We start from the raw sequence: 22,399 nt of genomic DNA, 5'->3' as shown, positions 1-22,399 counted from the left end.
ACCCAGCAAGGCCTGTCTGTTTGGATTTTTCCTGGCCTCTCTGTGTGGCACTCATTCCTTGTGGGCACAGGGAAGGACCCCTTCTGAAATGAGTGTCTTATGATCTACTTTCAGATAAGGTAGGTCAGAGAATTTCCCTATGGTCAGCTCTTACACAGAAAGGCAGAAGAAGGTTAGAGTAATGTTTCTAGGTTTTATGTCTAGCTTTTTACAGGAAGGGGTTCTAATTTCAATGACCTGCCTTGGGGAAAAATAATTCTAGTTTCTATGGCCTGCCTTGGGGAGAAAGAGGAGTGGGAGAAAGAAGGGGAGAAGGTCAGAAAGGGACTTTGCTTCTGAGACCCTTCGTGTTCCTCAGTTCGAAGTACTCAGCATACCAAAGCACCACACTTTAGGGTGTCATTTTCTGAGTCCACAAAAGTGTGAAACAATGGATCTGCTCAATGACTGAAAGCAGCTCACAACACCTCAATGTCTCCTTCACAGCACACACATCTCTCAACAGTGGTATTCTCTCATGTATTTAATTACTATACCAATGCTAACAAATGCCCACACACACTTAAATTTAAAATTCACATAAACAGTGTTTTTGTAACAGGAAATTCATGTGAAAAAACCACCACTGACTTGTAATATAAGAAAAATGTAATAATTCCCCTTCCTGTGATGGGTGGGCGCTACCACCCAAATCACAGTAAAGCCAATGTGGATCCCACATACACATTGGGCCTCCCTCTACAGATACTCATTTCCAATCACTATACTTCTCTGCTGGTTTTGTACCACTTTTATTGATACATGTGCTTTGTCTGCATATTCTATTTAGGAATTCACTCAAATTCATGTTATATCAAGATTACTATTTTAGCTTTCAGTGTGACTCAGAATATAATGCAAGTATGTGTGTTTATAGTTCCACATGTGTGATATTACTTGTAAACTTTATTTACGAGTAAATTTGTTTTGTCTTATTGCCTACAACATGTTAGCATTCATTTATGCAATACATTTCTTTTTAGCTATGTCACTTTATGTACTTTTCTATGGATTGATATAATAGTATAGTTTAATTAGAATTTAAGGTTTTCTACTGGTTTCCAGTGTATGATACACTGAATTTCCTATCCAAAATGTTTCCTCACATATGGGTACTTATTAAGAACAAACAAAGGCAGTAAGATGGAGGGGAGAAGGGAGAGAGTTCTCCTAGAACAAGAATCAACACCACCCAATTGTTAGATCCCTATTATGTTTATCTACATATTGCACTAAACAGTATGAAACAGTATCAAACATAGTTGCTAGGGTCATTGGAGCACTATTATTTTTATTGTTGTTGTTGCTGTTAGGGTCATTGTAGCACTACTATTTTGTTGCTGTTGTTGGTTCATTTTCTCTCATTTCTGCCACTCAGCTCAATCAGGCTCTTAATAAACACTTATTCTTTGGTGACCAGGTGCCAAATGTCACTTGGTACTGAGAAATCTTTCAGAAGCCGGCCTACAAATCCCTCTTAATTTACTGCACTTGGGTGTTTTGAATTTACTACACTTGGGTGTTTGAATCATTCAAAACACTCAGGTGTTTTGAATGATTACGTTTCCTTTGACGCTTCTCTGGTAAAATTTTTTTATTATGCTCCCTGAACATATGTTTCACTTTTGTTTAAACCAGTGATTCTCAAACTCCAGTATTCATGAGAATCACCTGGGGGGCCTGTTAAGCCACAAACTGCTGAGCCCCACTTAGAATTTCTGATTCTTAATAGAATCAGGAATGGTGGGATCTGAGAATTTGCATTTCTAACAACTTCCCACCTGATGCTCATGCAGCTTGTGGGGAATTCACTGATCTAAGGAACCACCTTAAAGTACTAAAAGTTATTGTTCTAGAATTCTATAGGAACCCCATTCCATTTACTATATATTTAACCTTTTAGATAACTTATTTTCCTCATTTCCTTATCTATAATCAAGGCAAGAGGTGAGGACGACTTCTTAGACAAGAGTTGAAGCAGCAAGGAAAGAAATTCAAGAATGAAAACCCAAAGGCAGTTGAAAAAAGAAACAATGGGGCCAGGACACAGATTTCTGAATAAAGGGCACTGGGGGAGAAGTGGGAGAAGAAAATAAACTTTAAAGAATAGCTTGTAGAAAACCTGTCAGAAATGAACTCAGCAAAAACAAAGATAAAGGGGCACCTTCTCCTACCTTCAAAAGAGTCTCAGAAAAAGAGAAGCTGACATATTCTTGAGATCTAGGACAAGTCTTTCCACTTGCGCTCTGTATTTCTTCTACATTAAAGAACCTGAGCCAGCAATGATTCTTTTGTTATCCTCTTCCTTCTGTATCTTCTACTTTTCTCTCTCTGCTGGTTCCTTCTCAAAGTACCAGCATGCTGTCCTTCCATTTGCACTCTCTTCAACTACCAACCCCCGCCCTCACACTCACAGTCCCTTGCTAGTCAAATAGTGGTTCTCGGACCAGCAGCATCAATATGACCTGGAAGTGTATCAGAAATGCAGAATCTCAGGCTCATCCCATTTACCCCATTTATCTAATTTCCTTTTCAATTTGATAATGGGATTGATATTATACTATACATTTTTCCAGCCTAATCTAAAGTCTAGAACTATCTACCTGGATTTATTCACTGCACATTAAAGTTATCCTAAAAAATAAATTTCAGGATTTCTAGGATCCATATTAAATCCAGAATCCTCATGGTACGTTTGGATTTCTAGTAGAAACTTATCAAAAACAGATAAATAGGACACTTAAAAGACAAATAAAACCTGTCAAAAAATAAATGTAATCCTAAATATAAAGATGATTGCAATTTGTTATAGCATTAAGCTATTCCAAAAAAAAATCACACTAAGCAAAGACCTAGGAATGCAAAAGTACTATGAATGGTTTTAGCCTTTTGTTGCACTGATAAGAAGCTAACATTGTCATTCTTCATTTATCCCATTCTGATTCAATTACTTATAAACATGTGTGGCTCTCTTAGAGTCAGGAGCTCTAATACTCACCCTACTTTACTGGGTCTCGATCCTGGATTCAGGATGTTGCTCTCTGTATTCTACTTCCACTGTTACAGGGGCTTGGCAGATATCTAGAAACTACAGATTGGCAAGGCCATTTTGTTCCAAGTATGAACCCTCACATAGACCATTTCTAAACTTATTTATTCACCAAATAACCACCGAGCATGTCCCTCCATGACAGGAACTGTGCTAATTATAGAAATACAGTGGGATGAAAATAGTCTCTGAAAGCATAGAGTTTGGGTCTCACAGGGAAGACAGACTGCTTAAACAATTATAATTTAGCTCACATATAAAAAAGTACAGAATATAATGGGGACCCACATCAGGAGAACCTAATCTAGTCTAGGGAGGTAGTTAGTGAAGACAAAAGTGGTATCGAAACTGCATGACAAAAGAAAGAATAGTACACAGCCAGCCCAAAAGGAGGGGGAGAACATACCCTACAGAGAGAATATGTATAAAAAACTGGAGCTGAGCAAGGTCCATTCAAATAAGTGAAAGAAATTTGGTATGTCTCAGTGCAGAATGTGAAGGACGTGGTGGTGACAGGTTGGGCTGGAGAAATAAGTAAGCACCAAATTCTGGAAAAGTCTGTAGTCCAGTTTAAGGCCTTTGGGTTATATCTGAAATTAAATAAGATGACTTGAGACTGGGCTGCAATTTAGACTAGAAAGGGGCAAAGGCTACAGTTAAAGACATACCAGTCTCATTGGGATAAATTAAGTATGACCAAGGAAATGGCATCACGAATGGAGAGAAATGCAGAGATTCCAGAGATATGCAGAAAGAAATTATTATAGAGCCTCTCAGAATCTCTATCAAATTAAGGATACATCTTTTTATGTTTATGTGTATTATTCAAGTATGTTTTAAATCAACTACAATTTTAAACAAACTTCCATCATTATTGTATTAGACAATTTATATTATGAAAGCTTATATGGAAACAGAGAGAAATGCTTACGCATTGAATTTTCACACTCTTTCAGCATCTGTAAAACAGTGAATGCCCCAACTTATAAATGCTGAGCTCCACAGTTGTGTCGGTAAGTCAGTTATTTGCAATGTTTCCTCAGTACGTCGTCTGGAACAGGGTGAGAAGAACAAAGAGGTGAAACAGAGGCGGAGCAGGCTGGGACCAGGAAAATAGTCATCAGAAGACTAAGGCAAGCTCCATCCTGGATCTGTCAGGCCCCTGTTCTGTTCTCTGGTCACCACTAGTCTAGCTAAAAACTGTTTCCTGAATCCATGCTTATACAAGATGAGAAAGCAAAAACTGGGGAGGCAATGGAACAGTGAGAATTCAGTCCTCAGGCTATAAGGCAGAAAAGAAGAGTGAGGGGACCAACCTGAGCAATGTGAGCTAGAGGATCAGGAAGCTCCCAAAGTCATCTGGCTGGGTTGGTTGTTTCTCGGGACCCAAAACTTAAAACTCAGTTCAACCCTAACTACTTATACTGCTCTGCATACTGCCCTCCACCTCCACTACCCTAAGCACTCTATACAAGTGCCCTGTAATTAATAAACATTTACTAAATAAACATGTACATCAATGAATTTAGTTTGATTTTTTCTTACTTTCTTTTCACTCTGGCCAACTGCTCATCCTTTTTACTATAACCAATTGCTCATCCTGTAGCCTATGATTTATGAATATATTCATAATATATTCATAAATATATTATGTTATATTTATATATAATATATCTATGTATATTACATTACACATAGATGTGTAATACTATCTATGATTTATGACTATATTAACTACTTAAAGTTGCAGGCGAAAAGGCACATACCTGACACTTCATCCATCCACTTCTCTCCTATGAATATCAAATGACCGTGTAATATAATAGCAACTGTCCAGATTCCCCCTGCCCCACCCGCACACACACTCAAATTTTAATCCTAAATCTGCCTACGGAAATTCTATGCCATTTTTCCCATTAACAAAGCCCTGCTCTTGTCACCATAAACCCTTCAATCCCTAGTCCAGTTTAGAAACAGCTACTAACATCTTCCTGGCTAGTCTCTGTGATGTGAGTCTTTCTCATCCACCTTCTCAGACCTAGACTAAATCCTTGCCAACATTAAGAGTCCCTCTTTAACAGGAGGCTGTTGCAGTGTCTATGAAATTTAAAATAAATTAATAAAAATAAATTTAAAAAGAGATTCTATAAAATAAAATGTAAGTAATCTTTTATAAAGAAAAAGAGCATAGCTTTTCACTCATATGTTCTCTTCCATAGATCAGGAAGATGATTAACCATACCTGCCACACATCACAAAAAAGGTTCTGAGAAATGTGTCACTGGGTATGTAGACTTCTTTTTCTTCCTTCCTTCCTTTCTACTTTCCTTTTGTTTTTCATTCTTTCATTCCATAAATTAGTAAAGAGCATTTAAGTAAGATAAAAATGTGACATTATATAATCAAGTTCTCTTTATCCCTCCCCTATATAGTCTAGTCCCCTACTAAATACAATAAAGAGGTATATTCATTAAGAAGCTGTAGAAAAACAAGAATAAAGAAATAGCAGAGTTCCTGAAATGCTGTAGAAAAAGCATATCAGGGTGGAGCCAAGATGGCCGAATAGGAACAGCTCCGGTCTACAGCTCCCAGCGTGAGCGATGCAGAATACGGGTGATTTTTGCATTTCCATCTGAGGTACCAGGTTCATCTCACTAGGGAGTGCCAGACAGTCAGCGCAGGACAGTGGGTGCAGCACACCGTACGTGAGCCGAAGCAGGGCAAGGCACTGCCTCACCCGGGAAGTGCAAGGGGTCAGGGAGTTCCCTTTCCTAGTCAAAGAAAGGGGTAATAGACAGCACCTGGAAAATCGGGTCACTCCCATCTGAATACTGCGCTTTTCCAAAGGGCTTAAAAAACGGCACACCAGGAGATTATATCCCACACATGGCTCGGAGGGTCCTACACCCACGGAGTCTCCCTGATGGCTAGCACAGCAGTCTGAGATCAAACTACAAGGTGGCAGTGAGGCTGGGGGAGGGGCACCTGCCATTGCCCAGGCTTGATTAGGTAAACAAAGCAGCTGGGAAGCTCAAACTGGGTGGAGCCCACCACAGCTCAAGGAGGCCTGCCTGCCCCTGTAGGCTCCACCTCTAGGGGCAGGGCACAGACAAACAAAAAGACAGCAGTAGCCTCTGCAGACTTAAATATCCCTGTCTGACAACTTTGAAGAGAGTAGTAGTTCTCCCAGCAGCAGCTGGAGATCTGAGAACGGGCAGACTGCCTCCTCAAGTAGGTCCCTGACCCGCGAGAAGCCTAACTGGGAGGCACCCCACAGTAGGGGCAGACTGACACCTCACACTGCCAGGTACGCCTCTGAGACAAAACTTCCAGAGGAGCGATCAGGCAGCAGCATTTGTGGGTCACCAAAATCTGCTGTTCTACAGCCACTGCTGTTCTGCAGCCACCGCTGCTGACACCCAGGTAAACAGGATGTGGAGTGGACCTCCAGCAAACTCCAACAGACCTGCAGCTGAGGGTCCTGAATGGTAGAAGGAAAACTAACAAACTGAAACGACATCCACACCAAAAACCCATCTGTACGTCACCATCATCAAAGACCAAAAGTAGATAAAACCACAAAGATGGGGAAAAAACAGAGCAGAAAACCTGGAAACTCAAAAAAGCAGAGTGCCTCTCCTCCTCCAAAGGAACACAGCTCCTCACCAGCAATGGAACAAAGCTGGACAGAGAATGACTTTGACGAATTGAGAGAAGAAGGCTTCAGACGATCAAACCACTCCGAGCTAGAGGAGGAAATTCAAACCAATGGCACAGAAGATAGAAACTTTGAAAAAAAATTAGACGAATGGATAACTAGAATAACCAGTGTAGAGAAGTCCTTAAAGGAGCTAATGGAGCTGAAGGCCAAGGCTCGAGAACTACGTGAAGAATGCAGAAGCCTCAGGAGCCAATGCGATCAACTGGAAGAAAGGGTATCAGTGATGGAAGACAAAATGAATGAAACGAAGCGAGAAGGGAAGTTTAGAGAAAAAAGAATAAAAAGAAACGAACAAAGCCTCCAAGAAATATGGGACTATGTGAAAAGACCAAATCTACGTCTGATTGGTGTACCTGAAAGTGACGGGGAGAATGGAACCAAGTTGGAAAACACTCTGCAGGATATTATCCAGGAGAACTTACCCAATCTAGCAAGGCAGGCCAACGTTCAGATTCAGGAAATACAGAGAATGTCACAAAGATACTCCTCGAGAAGAGCAACTCCAAGACACAAAATTGTCAGATTCACCAAAGTTGAAATGAAGGAAAAAATGTAAAGGGCAGCCAGAGAGAAAGGTATGGTTACCCACAAGGGGAAACCCATCAGACTACCAGTGGATCTCTCAGCAGAAACTCTACAAGCCAGAAGAGAGTGGGGGCCAATATTCAACATTCTTAAAGAAAAGAATTTTCAACTCAGAATTTCATATCCAGCCAAACTAACCTTCATAAGTGAAGGAGAAATAAAATCCTTTACAGACAAGCAAATGCTGAGAGATTTTGTCACCACCAGGCCTGCCCTAAAAGAGCTCCTGAAGGAAGCACTAAACATGGAAAGGAACAACCGGTACCAGCCACTGCAAAAACCTGCCAAAATGTAAAGACCATCCAGGCTAGGAAGAAACTGCATCAACTAACGAGCAAAATAACCAGAGAACATCATACTGACAGGATCAAATTCACACATAACAATATTAACTTTAAATGTATATGGGCTAACTGCTCCAATTACAAGACACAGACTGGCAAATTGGATAAAGAGTCAAGACCCATCAGTGTGCTATATTCAGGAAACTCATCTCACATGCAGAGACACACATGGGCTCAAAATAAAGGGATGGAGGAAGATCTACCAAGGAAATGGAAAACAAAAAAAGGCAGGGGTTGCAATCCTAGTCTCTGATAAAACAGACTTTAAACCAACAAAGATCAAAAGACACAAAGAAGGCCATTTCATAATGGCAAAGGGATCAATTCAACAAGAAGAGCTAACTATCCTAAATATACATGAACCCAATACAGGAACACCCAGATTCATAAAGCAAGTCCTGAGTGACCTACAAAGAGACTTAGACTCCCACACAATAATAATGGGAGACTTTAACACCCCACTGTCAACATTAGACAGATCATGAGACAGAAAGTTAACAAGGATACCCAGGAATTGAACTCAGCTTTGTATCAAGCAGACCTAATAAACATCTACAGAACTCTCCACCCCAAATCAACAGAATATATACTTTTTTCAGCACCACACCACACCTATTCCAAAATTGACCACATACTTGGAAGTAAAGCTCTCCTCAGCAAATGTAAAAGATCAGAAAGTATAACAAACTGACTCTCAGAGCACAGTGCAATCAAACTAGAACTCAGGATTAAGAAACTCACTCAAAACCGCTCAACTACATGGAAATTGAACAACATGCTTCTGAATGACTACTGGGTACATAACGAAATGAAGGGAGAAATAAAGATGTTCTTTGAAACCAATAAGAACAAAGACACAACATACCAGAATCTCTGGGACACATTCAAAGCAGTGTGTAGAGGGAAATTTATAGCACTAAATGCCCACAAGAGAAAGCAGGAAAGATCCAAAATTGACACACTAACATCACAATTAAAAGAACAAGAAAAGCAAGAGCAAACACATTCAAAAGCTAGCAGAAGGCAAGAAATAACTAAAATCAGAGCAGAACTGAAGGAAATAGAGACACAAAAACTTTTCAAAAAATTTGTGAATCCAGGAGCTGGTTTTTTGAAAAGATCAACAAAATTGATAGACCGCTAACAAGACTAATAAAGAAGAAAAGAGAGAAGAATCAAATAGACACAATAAAAAATGATAACGGGAATAACACCACCGATCACACAGAAATACAAACTACCATCAGAGAATACTACAAACACCTCTACACAAATAAACTAGAAAATCTAGAAGAAATGGATAAATTCCTCGACACATACACTCTCCCAAGACTAAACCAGGAAGAAGTTGAATCTCTGAGGAGACCAATAACAGGCTCTGAAATTGTGGCAATAATCAATAGCTTACCAACCAAAAAAAGTCCAGGACCAGATGGATTCACAGCCGAATTCTACCCGAGGTACAAGGAGGAGCTGGTACCATGCCTTCTGAAACTACTCCAATCAATAGAAAAAGAGGGAATCCTCCCTAACTCATTTTATGAGGCCAGCATCATCCTGATACCAAAGCCTGGCAGAGACACAACAAAAAAAGAGAATTTTAGACCAATATCCTTGATGAACATTGATGCAAAAATCCTCAATAAAATACTGGCAAACCAAATCCAGCAGCACATCAAAAAGCTTATCCACCATGATCAAGTGGGCTTCATCCCTGGGATGCAAGGCTGGTTCAATATACACAAATCAATAAATGTAATCCAGCATATAAACAGAACCAAAGACAAAAACCACATGATTATCTCAATAGATGCAGAAAAGGCCTTTGACAAAATTCAACAACCTTCATGCTAAAAACTCTCAATAAATTAGGTATTGATGGGACGTACCTCAAAATAATAAGAGCTCTCTATGAGAAGCCCACAGCCAATATCATACTGAATGGGCAACAACTGGAAGCATTCCCTTTGAAAACTGGCACAAGACAGGGATGCCCTCTCTCACCACTCCTATTCAACATAGTGTTCGAAGTCTTGGCCAGGGCAATTAGGCAGGAGAAGGAAATAAAGGGTATTCAATTAGGAAAAGAGGAAGTCAAATTGTCCCTGTTTGCAGATGACATGATTGTATATCTAGAAAACCCCATTGTCTCAGCCCAAAATCTCCTTAAGCTGATAAGCAACTTCAGCAAAGTCTCAGGATACAAAATCAATGTGCAAAACTCACAAGCATTCTTATACACCAATAACAGACAAACAGAGAGCCAAATCATGAGTGAACTCCCATTCACAATTGCTTCAAAGAGAATAAAATACCTAGGAATCCAACTTACAAGGGATGTGAAGGACCTCTTCAAGAAGAACTACAAACCACTGCTCAATGAAATAGAAGAGGACACAAACAAATGGAAGACCATTCCATGCTCATGGGTAGTAAGAATCAATATCGTGAAAATGGCCATACTGCCCAAGGTAATTTACAGATTCAATGCCATCCCCATCAAGCTACCAATGACTTTCTTCACAGAATTGGGAAAAACTACTTTCAAGTTCATATGGAACCAAAAAAGAGCCCACATCGCCAAGTCAATCCTAAGCCAAAAGAACAAAGACGGAGGCATCATGCTACCTGACTTCAAACTATACTACAAGGCTACAGTAACCAAAACAGCATGGTACTGGTACCAAAACAGAGATATAGATCAATGGAACAGAACAGAGCCCTCAAAAATAATGCCACTTATCTACAACCATCTGATCTTTGACAAATCTGACAAAAACAAGCATTGGGGAAAGGATTCCCTATTTAATAAATAGTGCTGGGAAAACTGGCTAGCCATATGTAGAAAGCTGAAACTGGATCCCTTCCTTACGCCTTATACAAGAATTAATTCAAGATGGATTAAAGACTTACATGTTAGACCTAATACCATAAAAACCCTAGAAGAAAACCTAGGCAATACCATTCAGGACATAGGCATGGGCAAGGACTTCATGTCTAAAACACCAAAAGCAATGGCAACAAAAGACAAAATTGACAAATGGGATCTAATTCAACTAAAGAGCTTCTGCACAGCAAAAGAAACTACCATCAGAGTGAATAGGCAACCTACAAAATGGGAGAAAATTTTTGCAACCTACTCATCTGACAAAGGGCTAATATCCAGAATCTACAATGAACTCAAACAAATTTACAAGACTAAAATAAACAATCCCATCAAAAAGTGGGCGAAGGATACAAACAGACACTTCTCAAAAGAAGACATTGATCCAGCCAAAAGACACATGAAAAAATGCTCATCATCACTGGCCATCAGAGAAATGCAAATCAAAACCACAATGAGATATCATCTCACACCAGTTAGAATGGCAATCATTAAAAAGTCAGGAAACAACAGGTGCTGGAGAGGATGTGGAGAAATAGGAACACTTTTACACTGTTGGTGGGACTGTAAACTAGTTCAACCATTGTGGAAGTCAGTGTGGCGATTCCTCAGGGATCTAGAACTAGAAATACCATTTGACCCAGCCATCCCATTACTGGGTATATACCCAAAGGATTATAAATCATGCTGCTATAAAGACACATGCACACGTATGTTTATTGAGGCACTAGTCACACTAGCAAAGACTTGGAACCAACCCAAATGTCCAACAACGATAGGCTGGATTAAGAAAATGTGGCACATATACACCATGGAATACTATGCAGCCATAAAAAATGATGAGTTCATGTCCTTTGTAGGGACATGGATGAAACTGGAAACCACCATTCTCAGTAAACTATCACAAGGACAAAAAACCAAACACTGCATGTTCTCACTCATAGGTGGGAATTGAACAATGAGAACACATGGACACAGGAAGGGGAACATCACACTCCGGGGTCTGTTGTGGGGTGGGGGGAGGGATAGCATTAGGAGATATACCTAATGCTAAATGACGAGTTAATGGGTGCAGCACACCAACATGACACAGGTATACGTATGTAACTAACCTGCACACTGTGCACATGTACCCTAAAACTTAAAGTGTAATAATAATAAAATTAAAATAAATAAATAAATAATAAAAAGAAAAAGAAACGCGGCTGCCCAGGCACCCAGTTACATTTGAATTTCAAATAGACAACAAATAATGTTTAGCATAACATGATTATATTGAATGAGATGTGTTTATAATAAAACGTTACTCATTGTTTATCTGATATTCACATTTAAAAAAAAAAAGAAAGAAAAAGCATATCATACTTTCTTCCTTGTTTATTTTGCCATTTTGGCTTTGCTTTATTTAATTTTGGGTTGCTTAGTTGCTTCAATGAATAGTTGATGCTGTAAACTGAATTCCCCATCCTCTCAATCTGTCAAGAATCATTCAATTCAACATTTATTGAGTACTTTCTGTCTCTAAACACTCAACAACAGCTGCACATATAAAACAACACTGAAAATTCTAGAAAAAATATGTACTAATATAAATACACTTTAATATAGTTTTGATTTTCAGGTATGGAGTTCTCTTAGAGCAAGGATTATCACTATTTCATGTTATCCTTACATAACTGCCATGTTCTTCCTTTATTTTCCTGTCAGTGTATGCTCCCCTTTTGTATATTTTTTCTCTCCCCTTTACCAGTTACTCCATTTATCTAAATCTATTCATTTATTCCTCATTTTTGAAGTTTAAGGTAACAGAGAACCAGATTACTTCCAAACATCTGTGCAGAAACATTGTACCTGCAACTCCTGCTGTGAGTAAAACTGACTTTAATTATATGATTTTTTGAAAATTTTTCTCACAGGCACTGTAACTGAAAGTGCTCAGCATAAAAACAAGCTATCACCTAGGTTCCTCCTATTAGGCACATTCATGTTACAAAAAAACAACATGCACATTTTATCAGTATTATGAATAGACCCTTGGATAGTAAACAAGAGTTTTGATTTCATGGATGCTTATGATAGTCATAGTTTAAGATTCCTGGAAATTTTAACATTTGAGACATTATATTAATTGTATAACTATACAGGAAAAAATAAAGAAAAATTGACTATGTTTGCCATTCATTCACTGGGTATACTCAAAGAGCCCATTATCAAAAAGGACTCTAGAGAAACTAAAATGTGGCTGTAAATTGTGTAATACTATTTTTGCTCATGCAATAGTAAGATTTTAGTAACATCTATTAAGTTACTGGGTTTTCATGATAATTCCCAAAACTAAAGTCTCCTATTACCCACAGCATATATGTGCGCCTTACACCTGCTGCACTCTCTTAATGTGATAATGCCTCATCTTCCTCTGACATCCCTGGAATATTGGAATCTGCAGGCTTCCCACCTACACTCATGGCTCTATTCTCTTTGAGTCTCATCTACAGCAGTAACTTCACTATTCCTTAAATCCAACAGATCCTAAGTCTGTGTCTGTAGTTCTAGCCTGCTCATCCTCTCTGACCATACTTCCACCTTCCTTCTAGGTAATCTATATTCCAGGGATTAGCCTACAGTCAGAGAAACCTGGGCTCAACCTTTTGTCCTATTAGCTTATTTCTGTGTTCACCATCTGAATTGAAAGTATCACAATCCATTCAGTAGGCTAGGAGGGAAACCTTATTTAGGTATTTAGGTATTACCCTAAATACTGCTATGTCCCTTAACCACTCTCTGAAACCATTCATAAATGTCTAAAGTGTCTACTCTGAATTTATTCCTACATGTCTGTCCTTTTATTTCTCACTATCACAGATCTAATTCAACTCACTATTCCTTATGTAGGCTTTAGTCAAAGCTTTAAAAATTGGTATCCCTGCCTCGAATCACCTCTATAGCCAAAACATCCTCTATGTTCCTCTTTCATTGGACAGATATTTGCTGATCACCTTCTATGTGTCAGGCTTTGAGCTGGGCAACAAGTAAAGAGACCTGAGAAAATCAAAGGTCTCTCCTCAGTGAACATAAGCTCAAGTTCAGGAGATAAACCTGCAACCAAGTAAATAAACAAATAAGTAAATACTACACAGGAGGTGCTTGTGTGGGGAATAACTAGTGGGGGTCCACTAGAGGAGTCAAGGAATACCTCACTGAGGAGGTGTCACTTAAAATAAGACCAAAGGAAGAGAAGAAACCAGCCTCAAAGAGTCAAAGAGAAGAACCTAGGAGAGGACCATGGCAATAAAGAGATTTCAAGGGCTAGAAGGAAGGCCATGTTGACTAGGGCCTAGCTGATAATGGGGAGAGTGTATGAGATGAGGTGGGAGAGGTGAGTAGAGGTGAAATCACCCACAGCATTTTGGGCCACTATCAGAAGCCTGAATCTAATGCGAAGCCTAATTAAAAGCCAGGGAAGAGTTTTATGCAAAGAAATAACACTGCCTGATTTATATGTTTTTTTTTTTTCTAACTTGCCAGAATTACGTTTCCCAATCATGAGTGTCAATCTTCTGCTTCAAAAAAGCCCAGTGGCTCCTGATTAATAGGGTAATCACACGTTCTAGTTTGCTCAAGTAAACCCAGGTTTGCCCCTGTGTTCCCAGTGTAATTATTAATAGGCCCTTCTTTTCACCCTCACAAGGGTCCTAGTAGAAACCATAAATTACATGGTTAACTTACTGATAAGCAATACAGTAAAATATTCCTTAGGTTGACATTCAAGACCCTTCTGAATCCGGTCCCAACTTCCCTCTGTACCTTGTACCTTTTTCCCCATCACTTCTTTGCCTTACAAGTGTTCTGGTCACTCTTAAATGTAATGATGGCAGTATTCTGAATGCAATATGTATTCTCCACTCCAGTGCCTTTGCACACGCTCCTGCATCTTACTGGATGTTCTGTAACCATTTCACTGACAGAACTTTGAGGGCCAGAGGTAAGAAGCCTTCCCAGAAACTAGGCAGAAGGAATAACTTCCTCCTCTGTATTTTGTCAGTCTCTATTATAGTATGTATCACAACTAGGTTAATTATTTATACACCTGTTTTCTCTGCTAGAATGGTAGACACTTAGTAGCAAGGACAGCACCTCCTTTTATGTGTTTTGGAGTCCTCACCACCCACACATGCCTGGCTGATAGCTGGTATTTCACATTGGACTGCTAGATTAACTACTGAATATAAAAGCAAAATAAAATGTATAGTAAAATAATAAAGTTGAACAATGAGATTTTAAAAGACCTTATTGCCTTCACATCTATACTATTTTCATTCTCTAACTTCATTCCAAAGTCAAATGTAGGAAAGTGACAATAAAATTTTAATGAATGACCAGAAGTAAAAAAATGTATAAGGCTAGAAGATGTCGAGCTTTCATGGAAACTAAAAATTTTCATGTTTTGGGAATACATTTCTAAATAATTGTGCAACTGAAATAAAACAAGTATGACATACTACCAAAAGGCAATTTTATATACTCACCACTCTTAAAGGATCCTGAACAAAGCCTGCTCACAAGAAGTTTTTGACGTAATTGCATAACTTCAGCTTCCAAGATTTCAACTTTTGATCTCCATTTTGACTGCTCCTCAGACAGCAACATAGCAAGGTGCTCTGTGTATTCTCTGCTGCTTTTGTCTGCTGGTTTTGAGCGGATAATTGCCAAGGCCAGAGCCAGCTTTGAAGTTCTCAAATACCATTTTTGAACATCCATCCTGGCTTTTGTCCCTATCATTTAATAAGAAAAAAGTTATAGAAATTCTTTTTAACTTGTGCAGTGCATTTCATTTGCTTAAAATTGATTCTGCAGAGTAACATTAATTAATAAGTTTATAATAAGACTTGGCGCCAAGTAACAGAAAAAAAAATCAGGGACTGAAAACAGTATGAGAAAATTATGCAGAAGAAAAATACACACACATGCATATTAAATATATTAAGATTCAATAGTAGGTTTAGACAATTTGACAACTTCTTGGGATGGAAAAAACACATATTAATTCATTTAGTTGTTTCTAACCAGAGAAACATATCAGAATCTCTGAGGGAGCTTTCAAAATATACTCCCTCAAAATTCTGATTTAGCAAATTTTGAGTAGGACTGAGGCTTTTATATTTTGAAAATGAGTCCACTGAATAACCAGAACCATTAAATTATCTATTTATAAACTTAAGTCCTTCCTTTCCTCCAACCCATCTGTTAAATCTTGCATTCCTTAATGAACCTTTTACCTGCTATTCCTGCCTCTAACCAGCCCCCTCCAATCTATATGGAGAACAATCTTTTAAATATTTGCATCATTTAAGTTGCGAGTCTACTCTGATTCTTCACTTCCAAAGATTTCCAATCGTCATTCTGAGCATACTTTTCCAAACCAACAGTGTGTCACAGTCTTAAAATATAAACATACTTATGGAGGCCATATGACAGACCACTGCATACACTGCTTTAATATCATCCCTACTCAAGTATAAGACCCTGTGGCCTCCTCCAGGCTTTATTAGATTATCATGAGAGTTGTGCACATAAAATGTGCTAAATAAAAATGCTTGATGAAGAGTGAAAAGTAAGATGACCCAGAATATTCAGGACTTTCAGTTGCCCCACCTATCCTACTAACACATTTTCAAATTCTTCACCTTACATTTCAAACTTTATTTCCTTCCATTTCCCCAGCCTATCCTTCCATATTGGTTGGATCACACTCAACCAGATACAGCCCAAGTGTACTCCTATACACATCTCTGCTCATAAATTTTCCACTGCTGTGATGCCCTGACTTTCTTATATAGCTGCCCAAGCCCTGACTGTGCACCCTTTAAAGAACAACTCATATACCAACATATAAAATTTTCTCAGGTCTATTCCCACCCACAGCGATGTGTAACTAACTATCTGATATCCTGTAATTTGGCACTGAAAATGTACAATCTAACAAATGGCTTAATGCTGTTTTATTATAATTAGTAATGAACACAAAAATCTGTATAAAATATGTTCATCACAGCATTATTGATAATATTGAAAATGGACTGACAAATAGTTAAATTAATAAAAGTATGACTATACAAATGAATATTACTTAGCCATTAAAAATTAGATTTTTAGAAATTTTGTATTAGCCTGAGAAAGTGTTAAGTACAACAAATGAAGACATGAAATTATATGGACAGTAGGACCCCAGTTACAAGAAAAATGGGGAAGATAAAAAAAGTAAATAGAAAGTATAACTGTAGAATTATTGGTGATTTTTATCCTCTTATCTTCATTTCTTTATTTTTCTAATTTTATTCAATTAACATATATCAATTATAATTAAAAATGTAAAGAAACTAGATTTCCAGAATCAAAGTACACAGCTTTGTATTTTCACAGCTGTTGACTACACTAAGGACTAGATACTGTCAAGATGAACAAACTAATTAGAATTATAGCTCCACTTATTTTAGCTTTCTCAACAACCATTTCACTCCCTGGATCATCCTCCATCTGTTATCAGCGATAGGAGCAGTGGACTCTGACACTCATTACTCTCAGAAAAGCACCCTATGTGCACAGGACAGACATATGGTTTTTGAGACCCTCCTTCAAGAAGTAAGTTTGCTAATACATAATGATACTGATTTTTTAAAAGGTGCCTATTCAAAGTTGTTTCAGTTAGAAAAGAATCTCACATTCAATTATAAACAGTGGGATTCCAGGCTAAAAGAAAAAACTAGAAAAACAGTTTATTAGCACAAGAGGACAAAGTTCTCTGGATAATAAAAACACAGCAAATTCCCTGTCATCCTGCAGAGATATTTAATTAATTGATTGAAGCAACCTGATTAACTAAATGTTCTGATTTTTAAGTTGTTGCATATGATTTGTTAATAGTCTTAAAATCATGCTGAATATCAGCTATCAGAAAGAGAGATCAAATTATAAAATTCTTATGGATTGTAACTATATCAAGGTCAGGGTCATTTGTCTGAACATTTAGATTTGTACTACAAATGAAAAGAAATAATTGCTAATAAAGAGGTTTAGCACAGGCTTGCAGGATATAAATCACACTTAAAATACACACAGAACAACAACATACAACCAAACCAAACCAGGTTTTTAAAACTGCTTCCTCACGTTTGTGTGTGTAAATGTGTGTGTTTATAAATGTATGCCTTCTTAATTGTAGAACAGCATTCCTATCCTCAAAGTATCATTTGCAAAATAAAGATAATTCAGTTTCCCCTAATATTTCATGGAAGAAAAATGAACTTCTATGGCATCATAAGAAAGATATATTTGGCCTTCGTCCCCAGTTCCTGACACAAAGCTCTTAAATCCCTTAGAATTTCCTGAGGTAGCTTGTGGCAGGCCCCTAGAAAGCTTCAGGATAGGAATTAGTTGCCAGAAAGACCAAACCATAATTAAAAGCTTGGAATTTTCAGTCCCACCCCAAGCCTCCAGGGAGATGAGAGGGACTGAAGACTGAATTAATGATGGATCATGCTTTTTTGATGAAATCTCCATGAAACCCCCAATCAATGGGATTCAGAGAGCTTTCAGGTTGGTGAACACATCAGGATGCTAAGAGGGTGGCACACCTAGAAAGGATGTGGAAGCTCTGTGCAATCCCCCCATACATGGCCCTATGCATCTCTCCCATTTGGCTGTTCCTGTGCTGTATTTTTTATAGTAAACTGGTAATAAATAGAGTGACTTACTGAGTTCTGTGAGTTATTCTAGCAAGTTATCAAGCCTGACTAGAAGGGTTGTGAGAACCTCTGAATAAGTCAGACAGAGTGCAAGTAACCTACGGGCCCAGTACCTGCAACTGGCATTTAAACTGAGTGCAGTCTGATGGAACTGAGCCCTTAAACCTGTGAAGTCTGAAGCTAACTCCAGGTAGTTAGTGTCAGAATTGAGTTGAACTGTTGAAAATCTAGTTCGTGCCCAGAGAATCAGAACTGGTTGTTGCTATTGGAAAACACCCCAGCTTCCTAAATATATTCTCTGTTTCACTGAGGAAAGATCAGCAGTAACTTTCAGAAAGCCTTTTTAAATTCAATTTATGCTCAAATAATTAGAGTAAATAATGAAAATGAACATTTAATATCTCCCATGAAGGTATGTAGTGTCTCTTAATTCTTAATAGTTTAAAGTATAAAATCAGTCTTTTTAGAACACAGCATCAATTCCAGCACAGCTTACTTGTATTCTTTTTTATTTGGGAGCAGTTCTTACCATAGTAACATTCCCCATGGGGCTGTGAAAAAATGTAGTCATATTCCATATGACCTTGGATTTTCCCTCAGGCAATGCATGTAGAAACAGCTACTCCACACATTATTTTGGCCATTTGTATCATTTATTTCTCCTGCCCTAATTTTTCCTTATTGAACTTTAATTTGCTATCAACTCGCTAATTTTCTGAACCATCAAGTATTTTATATTTATATTATAACTTCAAATTCTAAAGTTACTTCATCACCAAGATCACTGATGAAACATCTAAAAAAAAAAAAAAAGAGCCACAGACCATTCCTATTCAAGACTGGTGGGAATTTTGAATTACATAGCCATTCAGGAGGATATTTTCCTAATATGTATCAAACATCTTCAAAGTATGTATTCCCCTTTGTCCCAGCAATACAAGTTCTAAGATTTCACCTTCAATAAATGATCAGAGCTGCATACAAAACTTTATGCCCATACATGATTTATAGAATTATAACTACCAATATAAAAAAAAACCTGTCACCAGTCTGAATATCTAATAATAGAGATCAAATTGTGATATATCATATAACTCAACTAAAAATGTTTTTGAAAATATTTGAAGTTATGGAAAAATATTTCCCACATGACATTAAATGTACAGTAAAACATAAAACAGTAAATGCAGTAAAACTGCAAATTAAAAAAATCTACAGACATATAGACATTAATATAGTGATACATTTAAAGACAAAAGGGGAAAGGGAAAAAGAGAGGGAAGGAACAAAAGAAAAAGAGAAAGATAAAAAGAGGGAAAGAAGAGAAAAGACAGACTTACTGACCAAAATAAAAGCAACCCTTCACCATGAGTTGAGGAAGTCTGAATGATATTATTTTCTTACTTATACTTTTCTATATGCACTAGTCCATTTTGCACTGCAATAAAGGAATACCTAAGGCTGAGTAATTTATAAAGAATATAGGTTTATTTGGCTCATGGTTCTGCAGATTGTAGAGAGGCACGGTGCCAGCTTCTGCTTCTAGTGAGGCCTCAGGAGGCTTTCACTCATGGTAGAAGGCACAGGGAGCTAGTGTGTCACATGATAAGAAAAAGCAAGAAAGGGAGGGAGGTCCCAGACTCTTTTTCACAACCAGATCTCAAGTGAAATGGTTACCACAGGGAGGCCCCAAGGCATTCCTGAGAAAGCTGTCCCCATGACCCAAACACCTCCCACTAGGCCCCACCTGTAATCTTGAAGATCACATTCCAACATGAGATTTGGAGGGGACAAATATCAAAACCATATCACTATAGTTCCCAAACTGTCACAATAAACATTATAAGACATATAAGACAGGAAACTATCTTCATACTGATCCTACAGAAATTGTCCCTATTCTATATTTTTCTAAGTGGGAATTATAGAATATGCAGAAGACTGAAACTGGACCCTTATCCCATACCATATACAAAAATCAACTTAAAATGCAATAAAGACTTAAATATAACATGAAACCATAAAACTACTAGAAGAAAACATAGGGAAAGAGCTGCATAAAATGGGTCTTGACAAAGATACTTTGAATATGACAGAAGGACAGGCAACAAAAGTAAAAATAGACAAATGGGATTGCATCAAACTTAAATGCTTCTGCACAGCAAAGGAAACAATCAACAGACTGAAGGAACAACCTGCAAAATAGGAGAAAATACTTGCAAACCATATATCTTATAAGGGGTTACATCCAAAATATACAAGGGACTCCAAAAACTCAATAGCAAGTCCCCATATGCACAGGCAACCAAAGCAAACATAGACAAATGGTATCACACCAAGTTAAAAAGCTTCTGTGCAGCAAAAAAAAAAAAAAGTGAAGGGACAACCCAGAGAATGGAAATAAATATTTGCAAACTATCCCCCTGACAAGGAATTGATAGCCAGAATATATAAGGAGCTCAAAGAACCCTATAGGAAAAAATATAATAACCCGATGAAAACATGGGCAAAAGATTTGAATAGACATTTCTCAAAAGAAGACATAGAAATGGCAAACAGACATATGAAAGTGTTCACAGCATCACTGATTATCAGAGAAACGCAAATCAAAACTACAATTAGATATCATCTCATTCCAGTTAAAAGGGCTTATATCCAAAAGACAGGCATTAACAACTGCTGGTGAGGATGTGGAGAAAAGGGAACCTTTGTACACTGTTGGTGGGAATGTAAATTAGTACAACCACTATGGAGAACTGTTTGGAGGGTCCTCAAAAAAACTAAAAATTGAGCTACCATATGTGCAGCAATCTCACTTTGGGTGTATACTCAAAAGAAAGGAAATCAGTATATTAAAGAGATATTTGCTCTGTACGTGTTATAGCACTATTTACAATAACTAAGATTTGGAAGCAACCTAATTGTGTATCAACAGATTAATGTTAAAAGAAAATGTGGTACATATACACAATGGAGTACTATATTCAGCCACAAACAACAATGAGATACAGTCATTTGCAACAACATGGATGGAACCGGAGATAATTATATTAAGTAAAATAAGCCAGGGACAGAAAGACAAACATTGCATGTTCTCACTTATTTGTGGGATCTAAAAGTCAAAATAATTGAACTCTTGGACATAGAGAGTAGAAGGATGGTTACCAGAAGCTGCGAAGGGTAGTGGGGGACCTGGGGAAAGGTGGGGATAGGTAATGGGTACCAAAAAAAAAAAGTAGACAGAATGAATAAGACCTACTATTCAATAGCACAATAGGGTAACTACAGTCAATAATGTGTTCCTAACTCAAAAGATAAATGTTTGAGGGGACAGAAACTGCATTCTCCATAATGTGGTTATTTCACATTGCATTCCTGTATCAAAGTATCTCATGTACCCCATAAATATATACACCTACTATGTACCCACAAAATTTTTAAAAAACATAAGAGTTTTAAAATTCAATAGCCAGAAAAACTAAAAATGTGCAAAATACATGAATAAAAAATTCTCAAAAGAAGACATATGAATAACAAACAGGTGTACTTTTTAAAAAGCTCAACATCAGTAATCATTAGGGAAATGCAAATTAAAACCACAATGAGATATCATCTTACCCAAGTTAAAATGGCTTTTATCAAAAAGACAAAAGATGAGGATGTGGAGAAAAGGAAATCTTTGTACACTGTTGGTGAGAATATAAATTAGTACAACATCTACGGAAAACAGTATGGAGATTTCTCAAAGAACTCAAAATACAACTACCATATGATTCAGCAATCTTACTTCTGTGTATACATCCAAAGGAAATGAAATCAGTATGTCAAAAAGATATCTGCACTCCAATGTTTGCTGCAGCATTATTCGCAATAGAAAAGATATGAAATCAACCTGTGTCCATCAATGGATTAACAGATAAAGAAAAATATGTAATAATGAAATGCTATTCAGTCTTTAGAAACAAATTTTGTCATTTCAGCATTAATGAACCTGAAAAACATTATGCTGAGTGAAATGAGCCAGGCACAGAAAGA

The 22,399-nt window shown here is 37.6% G+C and overlaps 1 protein-coding gene across 2 annotated transcripts in view; it reads right to left on the bottom strand.

The window, feature by feature from the left end:
* MEI4 (meiotic double-stranded break formation protein 4) overlaps positions 1 to 22,399 on the bottom strand; it is a 269,256-nt gene that overhangs the window by 212,953 nt on the left and 33,904 nt on the right. For both annotated transcript variants that reach the window (XM_008975281.6, XM_055113905.2), the window contains exon 2: positions 15,149 to 15,394. In XM_008975281.6, the coding sequence (XP_008973529.1) occupies positions 15,149 to 15,380 (232 nt within the window). In that variant the 5' untranslated portion in view covers positions 15,381 to 15,394. The remainder of the gene's footprint in view (positions 1 to 15,148; positions 15,395 to 22,399) is intronic.

Source organism: Pan paniscus, chromosome 5 (assembly GCF_029289425.2).
Source record: "Pan paniscus chromosome 5, NHGRI_mPanPan1-v2.0_pri, whole genome shotgun sequence".
NCBI classification, from domain to species: Eukaryota; Metazoa; Chordata; class Mammalia; order Primates; family Hominidae; genus Pan; species Pan paniscus.
Note: the sequence above shows the minus strand (reverse complement) of the source record. Positions and strands in the feature narration are given on the sequence as shown.